The following is a 12,547-nucleotide window of genomic DNA, read 5'->3' as shown; positions in this document are numbered from 1 at the left end:
AACATCCTAGAAGGGGTGCCCAAAAAAATCTCAAACAGGAAGTGAGTTATGGACAAAATTCAAAATGGCCACCTAAACTGTTGACCGTTGACTCAAAAGATACCGAAATAATCTCCAAAAAGCATAACATTTGGCACATATGTCCCTTGGGTCATCCTAAGACATCCTAGAAGGGGTGCCCAAAGGAATCTGAAACAGGAAGTGAGTTATGGACTAAATTGAAAATGGCTGCCTAGTGTTGTCGATTGACTCAAAAGACAACTAAAGAATCTCATAAAAGCATACAATTTGGCACACATGTCCTTTTGGTCATCCTAAGACATCCTAGAAGAGGTGCCCAAAAAAATCTTAAGCAGGAACTGAGTTATTGACAAAATTGAAAATGGCCGCCTACAGTGTTATCCATTGACTCAAAAGACAACTAAAGAATCTCATAAAAGCATACAATTTGGCATACATGTCCCTTGGGTCATCCCAAGACATCCCAGAAGGGGTGCCCAGAAAAATCTTAAACAGGAAGTGAGTCATTGACAAAATTGAAAATGACCGTCTACAGTGTTGTCGATTGACTCAAAAGACAACTAAAGAATCTCATAAAAGCATACAATTTGGCATACATGTCCCTTGGGTCATCATAAGACATCCTAGAAGGGGTGCCTGAAATTATCTGAAACAGGAAGTGAGTTATTGACTAAATTGAAAATGGCCGTGTACAGTGTTGACAGACGATGCAAAAGACACTCATAAAAAATAATCTCATATAAAAGCATGAAATTTGGTACAAATGTCCCTTGGGTGATCTGAATGCATCCTAAGGGGTGCCAACATTTTTTTTAATAGTCTCTCAATGGAAAACACTCCTCCCACACGGGCTGCACTGCTACAATATTCAAATCGAGCAGCCAATCTGGCATTTGGTCCAGAAGCCTGAAAGCTATGCAATCTCTACCATCTCCTGACAAATATGGATGGATTAAAGTCGCTGATTCGTGGACACCTTTATGGACACTCTTGCCAGAGGCTGCTTAAGTTTGTAGAGAACTCAAGTGTGGCTGCAAAGCTGAGCCCTTCTGTTCGAGAAAGTGTAGATGCCGGGATGCTGGGTTACCTTGCAGAGCATTATGCCAATGTGCTGGTAATTGCGAAATGGCACACATGAATACATGTACTAGTTACTAAACACTAATCACAAAAAAACAGTAATGATCAAGAAGAAAATACATGAGAAGATAGAGTGTAAAACAAGCAAGAAGATGTAGAGTGCAAAATAAATAAGATGCAGAGAGTAAAATAAGAATATGCAGAGTAAGATAAGATGCAGAGTAAAATAAATAAGAATATGCAGAGAGTTAGATAAATAAAGAAGATTCAAAGAGTACAATAAAAAAATTATGCAGAAAGTAAAATGAATAAGTGATGTAGAAATGAAAACAGAAGGTAGACTACAAAATACGGCAGGTTATGCACTGCATAACCTGTCGTATTGAGTCTGCATAATATGCAGACTGCCATGGTCAACTGTTTAAACAGCCATTTAGAATTTCTTCAACATGGTCCCTTCCTAAAAAGTTTAATAAACAAGCAAATAAATAACCTCTTCTAGGATATATTAAGAAGCACTCAATGTACGTACCAAATTATACACTTTTATGACGTCCCTTTATGTTTTCTTTTGTGTCAACTGCTTTAGGCGGTCACTTCCTGTTTAAAATCTTTTTGGGCACCCCTTGTAGGATGCGTTCAGATCACCCAAGGGACATTTGTACCACATTTCATGCTTTTATGAGATTCTTTAGGTATCTTGCATCATCTTTCAACACTGTAGGCGGCCATTTTCAATTTAGTCAATAACTCACTTCCTGTTTCAGATTATTTTGGGCACCCCTTCTAGGATGTGTTAGGATGACCCAAGGGACATATGTGCCAAATTGTATGCTTTTTGGAGATTCTGTAGGCTTTTTGAGTCAATCGCCAGCACTGTAGGCGGCCATTTTCAATTTAGTCAATAACTCACTTCCTGTTGAAGACTTTTTTGGGCACCCCTTCTAGGATGTCTTAGGATGACCCAAGGGACATGTGTGACACATTTTATACTTTTTGGAGATTCTTTAGTTGTCTTTTGAGTCAATCGACAACACTAGGCGGCCATTTTCAATTTGGTCAATAACTCACTTCCTGTTGCAGAATTTTTTGGGCACCCCTTCTAGGATGTCTTAGGATGACCCAAGGGACATGTGTGCCACATTTTATGCTTTTTGGAGATTATTTTGGTGTCTTTTGAGTCAACGGTCAACAGTTTAGTGGCCATTTTGGATTTTGTCCATAACTCACTTCCTGTTTAAGATTTTTTTGGGCACCCCTTCTAGGATGTTTTAGGATGACCCAAGGGACATCTGTATCAAATTTCATGCTTTTATCCGCCGCGTAACGATTTTTCACTTAGTACCCCCTACTACAAGGGGAAGCCACAGTTCTGTGTGTCTCTAGGACCATTGCTATTTACAGTCACTGTAAAATAATGTATGCAAAAGTGTAAACCAAATGTGATTTGGAAAATAAAGGCAAGGGCCAAGGCTGCGTTTCTTTTTCAGAAATAGGACTCCCCCCCACCTTTTTTATGCTTAAAGGGCAAGCCCACTTTGGTAGAGGTTTGAGTTGTGTAGTTACCTTGCCATGATGTAACTCCAAAGGTGGACAAGAAATCAAAAATAATGGCTCCATTGATTAGAAATTGATAATTCAAAATATGCTCCGCATTGACTTACATTGTACAGTGAAACAGCTCTCAAAGTCATTCTTTTAGCACATAAACGAACACAAACAAAGCTGATTCAGACAATATAGAACATCACCAAACCCAGAACTGTTTTTTTTTTTAAATAAAAATGTCAACTTCCTGTTGATTTTACTACTTGAAGATCCGGATCCGGATCAAGAGAGCCAGTCCGGGTTTTCTTTCTAATAAAAATAGCAAAATCAACAGGATGTTAACATTTTTATTAAAAAAATAAACAGTACTGGGTTTGGTGATGTTCTATATTGTCTGAATCAACTTTGTTTGCGTTCGTTTATATGCTAAAAGAGTGACTTTGTGAGCTGTTTTACCGTACAATGTAAGTCAATGGGGAGCATATTTTTAATTATCAATTTCTAATCAATGGAGCAATTATTTTTGATTTCTTGTCCACCTTTGGAGTTACATCATGGCAAGGTAACTACACAACCAACACCTCTACCAAAGTGGTCTTGCCCTTTAATAATTAATTACACAAGTCCATAAAATTTCAGATCTATTTTAGTGTGTGTGTGTGTGTGTGTGTGTGTGTGTGTGTGTGTGTGTGTGTGCCCGCGCGCGTGCGTGCGCGCGTGCGTGCGTGTCTGTCTGTGTCTCCTCTAAAATTACAGGGTAAAAAAACACCTTTCTGCCCTGCCGAGCGGGCCAGTGCATGCGCAGCTGTGGAGTTTGACTGAGAGATGTCTAAACATAATGTATATTATGGGTGAAAACATCGACTCAAGTGTTAAGATATTTCATTTAAAGATATTTAATTTACAGCTCACAAGATAGTCTCTCAGTTGTGATCTTCAAATGATGGGAAGGCGAACAGAACGGTGCCTGGGAAACTGCTCTAAAAGGCCAAAGAAGTACCTTATTCAACGTGTTTACATCCGCCGGAGCACGTTTACTGCAACACCAAAGCAAGCGGAACGGGTGTTTGTTGCGTTTACGTGTGTTTTTGTGTGTTTAAATGTGTTTAAATGTGGTTTTGTCTTAGTTTAAAGCCATAATGAGTGACGACTACACAAACATCATACCGTCCAGGGAGGAATGCGTTTACACGAGTTGTTACTGGTACCCCGAAAATAATCACATTTAACGTTTAGTCTAGCCCCATTACGAACCTCTCCCTCCGCTATACTGCTCCGAGACGAGGTTCCACTGGGCTGGCAACCGGAATCGGTAGAACACCGGCAAAGGGACCGTGGATTACCGTTTTTACCACATCGTATCCAAGAACTAAAGGTAGTCCCCTAATTCTACAGATGTTTGAGGATTTTCCGGAACCCTAACTTTTAATAACGGGGCGAAACAACCGTTTAAATCGCTTATTTAGTCAGCCTATGGCCATATTTCCAATTCAACCCGGAAGAACACCCTACGTAAGGTGCCAGTACTGCTCCCGGTGCCGCTACAATAGGAAAACATGGCCACAGGCTGACTAAATAAGCTATTTAAACGGTTGTTTCGCCCCGTTCTTAAAAGTTAGAGTTCCGGAAAATCCTCAAACATCTGTCTTATTAGGGGAATACCTTTACTTCTTGGATCTGATGTGGTGAAAAGGGTAATCCACGGTCACTTTGCTGGCGTTCCACCGATTCCGGTAGAGATCCCAGTGGAACCTCATCTCGGAGCTGTATAGCCGAGAGAGAGGTTCGTAATGGGGCTAGGTGAAGGATGGGTTATATTCCATACATATTCCTATAAAGACATACAGCACTAAACTAGATGCATTTTTGTGGAGGGATTCTAATCTAGACTTTCCTTTCGAGATTTACACATACAACAAGATACAAGTTATATGTATAATTATGTAAGCCTTCTGCTTCTTGCACATTCTGGTTCAGACGTTCTAGAGCTATGAGTGTTCCCGTGTTATGGCTCAGTTATAGAATAGAATATCTGCCATTGTAGTGTTATTATGGAGTACATGTAATGTATGGAATATCAGCCATTGTAGTGCTAAAGTAAATACACAAAGCTGTATTCATCTGCTTAAGTAAATACTGTACATATTCTGTAATTGTCACGATATATATATATATATATATATATATATATATATATATATATATATATATATAATATATATATATATATATATATATATATATATATATATAATTATTATATTATTATACATTTTATTTTATAATATTATTATTATCATTTGTGATTATTGCAGTGAAGAAAACGTGTGGAAGTTGTGCGAGTTCATCAAGGCAGAGAAGCCAGACATGTTGGGTGAAGTTTACGCTGTTTTCATCTCCAATGACAACCGAATGGTGGGTTCAATAATAGTGTCAGAAACACATAGACCTAGCCCTGAATGTATATACTAGGATAAAATAAATAAACGATAGTCAGTGTCCTACCTATTCCGAAGAAAACCTGGAGACTGGCAAGTCAGACACTGGCTTTAGTCTATTCACTGTATACTGGCTGTATACATGCATCAATGCAGCATGGTCCAAGTCTATTTACTGTATACTGGCTGTTATATTTTAAATCTGAACGTTTATGTACGGACCCCAAGAGCGAAAGTGCAGAGACTATTGTTCTATACTCAAGACGGTCATATCATTATGACCAATGACCATCTTGAGCCAAGGCTAATAGGCTACTGTGTATAACCCAAAGTCTGCAAATACTTTCTGTGAGCACAAACAATTGCCGCAGACACATTGATGACCCAATGATTGTGCATGCTTCATCAACACCCATTATGAGGATGCAGTGTTTTGACCTATACAGTAATAAATGTTTTGAACTGTACAGTAGTGTACCTCCGCATACTTGTTGTTATCTCTGAGCACACCTCAACAAGATACAAATCAACTGTACAGTAAGTTGGTTTTGGCAATAATTGATTGAATATCGTTGCTATCGGGCAAAACTTCTGTGTGTGTGTGTGTGTGTGTGTGTGTGTGTGTGTGTGTGTGTGTGTGTGTGTGTGTGTGTGTGTGTGTGTGTGTGTGTGTGTGTGTTGTACGTGCGTGTGTGTGTTTCAACAGATCCCTCTATGGAAACAGAAGTCCGGCCATGGGGATCAGCCTGTGATCTGGGTTAGACACACACACACACACACACACACACACACACACACACACACACACACACACACACACACACACACACACACACACACACACACACACACACACACACACACACACACACACACACACCCCTACCTTTATTACACAGACAGACAGACAGACAGACAGACAGACCTGACCTGGGAGAGTAGAGAGATACCCCTAACTAACATAAAAATAACACAGAAAGTGATATGTTTTGTTAAAATAAATATTCTGATAGTACTCATTGCTATAGAGTGTTTGTTCAGTAACAGGGGTCTCCCTGGCTCTCTAGCTCTTTAGTAAATAGAACATATATTTTCATGCCGGGATACTAATTTTATCCAATCAGGAGAGAGAGCTCATACAGGATAAACAAGTGCAATTGGAAGTGATGACACAGAAACAAAAAACAGAAACAAAAAAAAAACCTAGGAGACAAAATTTGAACTGGAACACCATAACATTGAAGCTGATAAAAGGGTACTCTCTCCTGATTGGATGCAATTGGCAACCTACCTGAAAATGTATTTTCTGTTTATTAAAGAGCCAGAAAGACAGGGAGACCCTGTTACTGAACAAACACTCTATAGCAATGGTTCCCAAACTTTTAGCTCAAGACCCAAAAGACAAATTAGACGTTTGTCAGGGACCCAAACTAGTGAAAATAGCAGATCTACGAGCTTGTAAATCGGCTATTTTCATTACTTTGGTTTCTAATTCATGGAATTTCTTTGATTTGTCTTTTATTTATTTGTGAAATTAATTTGAAAAATCATTGAATTAGTTTAAAATTCAAGATTTATTTTCTCTGTTTTGGGAATGTTTTTTGAAAATGTTTTGAAATAATAATAATAATTAAAAACAAAATGTAAGAAACAAAAAACAAAGGGACCCATAAAAATGCATCCACAACCCAAACAGCCAGACCCACTGTTTGGGAAACTAGTGCACTAGAGCAATGATTACTAGCTCATGTGTGGTTGCAGGACTACTGCAGACCACAAGGTCGACACGTTGTTCATTTCTTTGCTGCTGCTGCTGAATAAAAACGTGGAGCATTTTGAAAGTGAGCCAACCTTGTTTTGTTTTTTTCCCACGGTTGCAGGACTACCATGTGATTCTCCTCCACGCCAGCAGGGGTCAGAGTTGGGTCTACGACCTGGACACAGAGCTGCCGTTCCCATGCCCGCTGGCACTTTACGCTAAACTGGCCTTCCGCTCCGACCGAGACATCAAACCCACCTTCCACAGGTACCGTATTTATCCACTTAAAACCCCAGGGAAAGCTTTCGCTGAAAATAGCAGATCGACAAGCTCACAACGTGTCGCGCTACGACGCATTGTGAGCTTGTCGATCGGCTATTTTCAGCGAATGCTTTCCCCACAATAATAGAAAACTGAAAAGACATTAGCATAGAGCCTTGAGTGACTCCGCTCAACCATATGGGGTTTAAAGGGATAGTTCACAAAAAAAAAATCCTTTATTCTATCGATTATCGATGGACATTTTTTTGTTTATGTCACATTCCTAAACCAATAATTTGATGGCCTACCGATCCGCTGGTCATCAAATTATTGTCTTAGGAATGCGACAAAAACAAAACAATATTCCTGAATTCAAGTCTCCATGGGGTGACTAATCCATGGGATTTTTTATTTTTTTTTGGTGAACTATCCCTTTTAAGTGGTTATATCGTCACTGTCGGATGGTAATGTTGTTTATTTTTGTAATTATTGTTTTATATTTTTTCATTATTAACACAATTATTAACAGTACAGGTAGTACAGTCAAAGGTTATGCTAAAAGGATAACACTTTCCATTGTGGCCCATTGTACTCAATTCATCAGCAACACATATAATACATACAATACAATACAAATACAGAACATATTGGAATAAAGCTCGGTAGAATAGCGGGGGGCAAAACTGTTACTTTTTTTATTTATTTTTATTTTTTAATAATCTGTGTTCCAGTGGATCCAATGTAGTTATTATTTAGTCACAAGCTCTTGTTAATACTTTTCATTGGTTCAATATTTATAAAAACTCCCAGACACACTTAAACACTTTGACTCAAAAATAGCAGATCTACAAGCTCAGATTGTAGATCTGCTATTTGTTTTTGACACTCTAGTATGACTTTTACTCCACAGTATATATGTTACTTTTAATACATAGTATTTATATGTACATTTTTAATGATTTAATCTATATTGTGCATTAAGTACATAATTGGACTGACAGGATTTTCGAATACATCAATTCTATTTCAAACAGGAAGTTGCGAGTCAACCCCGCTGACAGCTTCCTGTTGACGTTTGCGTCGGACCGCTCCCACATGAAGGACGATGAGGGGGCGTGGCGCATGCCCCCCCCTCCCTACCCCTGTTTACGCACACCAGGTACACACACACACACACACACACACACACACACACACACACACACACACACACACACACACACACACACACACGGATTCATGCTCAGTATGATTTTGATTATTAATCATTTGTATGATTATTAGATTTCCCAATTTCATTATTAGATTATTAGAATGGGTCAAACTAGCAATAAAATGCATGTTGACGCACACATCTTCCATAAATCCATATCTCTCCAGCCAGACTGTTGACTCCCACTATGTTCAAATGCTTCCATCATACAGTCTGTGCAAAGGAAGCTCTGAAAACGTGTGTATTTGTCCTACTGTAAATCTAATTATTTGAAGCATTCATAGCTTGCTGCTTCTCAAAACTGGGAATTCAAAAATATGTTTTAAAGATATTTTAAAACATAGTTTTGTGAACGGAAATGAGGAACAGATGATTGCTTCCTTTCTCGGCTTTCAGGAGGTGCACTTCCGGACTATATAGCATTCAGAGATTGTGGAATAGTTGTCTGGCTAGACTACGTGATATTAATAAAACTAATCTAATGGTCTGGGATATTTAATAAAAGCAAAGGTTAAAACCTCAATCTGTGATGTTTATAACTGGTTTGCTGTATGTAGAAAGGTAGGAACATACTGTAGGTTATTAGAATGATAATACTAAAACATAATTCTACATAATTGTGTTTATTGTTTAGGAACTAGTGTGGAGGACTCTTTTCAAACTGTTTCAAAACTGTTTCAATCTATCGTGTGTGCCTGTGCGTGTGTGTGTGTGTGTTCCTCAGACTGCACGATGAATCTGGATGACTTCATCAGCATGGACTCCAGCGTAGGATCTGGTGAAATTTTCACCCTATCGAACTTTATGCAACATTACACACATACATAACACACACACACACACACACACACACACACACACACACACACACACACACACACACACACACACACACACACACACACACATATATACACACACACACACACACACACACACACACACACACACACACACACACACACACACACGCGCACACACACACCTACACCTACACCTACACCTACACCTACACCTACACCTACACCTACACACACACACACACACACACAATCTACTTTAACATGTTAATGCAATCACTGATATGTAAAAATAAACTAATGACTTCAGAGTTCTGTGTTGATTTCTTTATGTAGTGGTGCTACTGTTACAGTGTGTAATATCCTGTTCAGAGCTTAGGTCTTTATTGTGTTCTGTCCTAGCTCCTCTACCCACTAAGCCAGTGATTCTCAACCTGTGGGTCGGGACTCCCAGGGGGGCCCCCACATGACAGTAAAGTGACAATATAAGGACTTTTTATTACAAAAGAAAAATAAAGAAATTAAATGAAATGGAAAAAGCCCATTACTGCATCAAAAGTAATGAACAAACCATACTATAAAAACTGGTCAAATAGTCAAATATATAAGAAAGAGGCAAACATTTTGAAAATAGCCGATCTACAAGCTCACAACGCCTTGTGTTGCGAGCTTGCAGATCTGCTATTTTCACAACGTTTATCTAACCGAGTCAAACTAAATTGAATGCCTCAACAACTCATACAATTCCAAGTGCTTGTCAGGGTGGGGGTCCCCAGTTCTAATATGATTATTTTGAGGGGTCACGGCCTGAAAAGGTTGAGAACCACTGCTCTAACCCAGTGGTTCTCAAACTGGGGGTCCCCAAATGATTTTTGGGGGGTTCCCAGATGATTTGCAACACTGTTTTCTCACTCAACAGTAAACAAACCAACATACAGTATAAGTGTATACAGGGTATCTGCACATTTATAAAGTAACTTTAAGACCTTTTTATAAATGAAAGAATAAAATAAATAAGACCATTACTGTGTCAAAAGTAATCAACAAACATTGGCCAAATTGTCAAATATTAGAGGCGATTTCTTTTTTTAAATGGCTGATCTACATGCTTTCAATGCCTCGCAACGCGTTTATCTGTGGAACCAAGTCAAACTAAATGTAATGTCTCAACTCCTACAATCTAAGGGCGTGTCAGGGTGGGGGGTCCCCAGTTCAAATGTGACTATTTTGGGGGGACACAGCCTGAAAAGTTTGAGAACCACTGCTCTAACACCAACTCCTACGCGGTTAAAATGTTGAGAAAAAAAAAAATGTTAAAAATGTTAAAAAAGGTAGATATGTTTGCAAAATTTGAGAGCTTGTAGATTTGATTTGACTTGTAAAATAAGATACACACGTGCACATTGAAATTTTAACCTGTAACCTGTAATCCACACTCCTAATCTGAATTTAAAGTCACACACACACACAAAATAAAAATAATAACACACGTGTAGATCGACATTTGTATTGAATTCTTTAATTGCTTCATTTGCTTCCCTCCACCAATCACATTTTCCCCAGAAGGATTAAACCCCGCCCATCATCAGAGATACCATAGTGGCCAGTCATCAGTAAAGGAAGTGATGTCGGCTGCAACATTGCATTGAAACATTAAACATTAAAACATAAAACAAACATGAAAACACCAGCACAGCACACCAGCAAATATACAGTAATACTAGTATTTATAATTGTCTTATTTCTACAGTGGTATAATATAGAACTCTTACATATATTTATTTATTAATGTCATAATTATGTTCCTAATGAGAAAAAAAAGTAAGTGCATTTTGTTCACATTGTACTTGGTTACGGTTGAAGGGCGCAGCGTTCTGTAGGAACCACCAGAGAGCAGCAGAGCGCTACCAAGACACCAGAGACAACTTAGAAGAGAAGATGTAAGACACTTTACAATCATTTCCTGTATTTGTCAAGTGGGTTTCAGCTCTTTAGGAGATCAGCAAACCTTTTAATTTCACGGACCGACATTTGATACAATCTTTATCTCTGGGGCCCCTACACTGGGAAATCCTCCTTGTTAAATCTGAGAGTGTACAAATGGAACCAAATGGACCCGTAAGGGTCCATTTTGTTCCATTTGTACACTCTCAGAGTTACCGACCCATAAGGTTCCATTTGTACACTCTCAGAGTTACCGACCCATAAGGGTCCATCTGGTTCCATTTGTACACTCAGAGTTACCGACCCGTAAGGGTCCATTTGGTTCCATTTGTACACTGTCAGAGTTACCGACCCATACCGGTCCATTTAGTTCCTATTAACTATCAACTAGCATTTAGCTGGGGACCCCCTGGAATCCCCTCAAGGACCCGTGGAGGGCCCCAGGACCCCACTTTGAGAACCAGTGCTTCAGGAGACCAGCAGCAGATTTTTTTTTCGTGTTTGTTTTTATATAAATGATAAAGCACATACAGTATCTATAGAACATTCTGTCACAAATGTTTCCACACAAACCAGAAGAACATTAACTGTGTTGGAGATGTGTCTCTGTCTCTCTTCCCTTTGTTGGTACTGAAAAGTCTTTATAACAGATTTAAAAGGGATATTATCATACTGTATAATGTGTATAATGTGAAACCATTAATTAAAGGTTAAAACTGAAATGTTTATTTGGTAAAATGACTATTTCACCGATTTTCAACCTATCCTATGTTCACATAATTGGTAATTAATACTCATTATAATATGGTCCCATTTCTGTCTACTCACTATGTGTCTCAGAGGAGGGCTGTGGACAGTTCAGAAACCTGCCTACCAGTGACATCGTCGAAGGGGAATCCAAGCCCATAGAAACTGCATAGAATGGTACCATATTATAATGAGCTATTATATTTATATATGACTAGACCATACCCGTGGGGGGATATGCGCACATGATCTGGCAACCCGGGAGCCAGCGAACACAAAAACGCTAATAAACAGCTGAAACGGGCTTCGCTGTTAGGTGCACATGGTAATGGTCAATGGCTGTGTGCAAATTTAGATCATTTGCTGCAGCCACTGAGGAGAAACGGACAGAACCAATTTTGGCCTCACCACTACACCATGCACTACAGAGGTTTGTCAAATTATAGGAGGATATTATATGAAGATAAGTTGAAAGGCGTTCTCTGTGGACACGGACCCTTATAGCATTAGTATTGTACTAGCGAGGAATGGAAGGCACTGGTAATTGGCTCTCCCAGGATCAAATATATATACAGGAGTAGCAGACCAAACCAGTTCAGACCAGTCCATACCGGTATGAAACATTCCAATTACAACCCAGTACCTTTTAAAGTCTGGTTGAGAACATTTCACTGTGGTTCTATCTTCATGACGTTGTTCCAACGGGTCAGACAGACCAGCCTGGTTGGAGGTGAAT

General features: G+C 39.0%; 1 protein-coding gene across 1 annotated transcript; it reads left to right on the top strand.

Annotated features, from left to right (window-relative positions):
• Positions 1-3,700: 3,700 nt before the first annotated feature.
• On the top strand, positions 3,701-9,234 carry ntaq1 (N-terminal glutamine amidase 1). The gene is made up of 6 exons (XM_080442177.1): positions 3,701-3,853; positions 4,965-5,064; positions 5,794-5,844; positions 6,968-7,113; positions 8,142-8,266; positions 9,045-9,234. Exons 1-6 carry the CDS (start codon positions 3,789-3,791, stop codon positions 9,146-9,148), a joined length of 591 nt encoding a protein of 196 aa, XP_080298303.1. The 5' UTR covers positions 3,701-3,788; the 3' UTR covers positions 9,149-9,234.
• Positions 9,235-12,547: the final 3,313 nt, after the last annotated feature.

The sequence above is a fragment of the Gymnoscopelus braueri genome (assembly GCF_963280865.1).
Source record: "Gymnoscopelus braueri genome assembly, chromosome: 11".
Taxonomy (NCBI): Eukaryota; Metazoa; Chordata; class Actinopteri; order Myctophiformes; family Myctophidae; genus Gymnoscopelus; species Gymnoscopelus braueri.
Note: the sequence above shows the minus strand (reverse complement) of the source record. Positions and strands in the feature narration are given on the sequence as shown.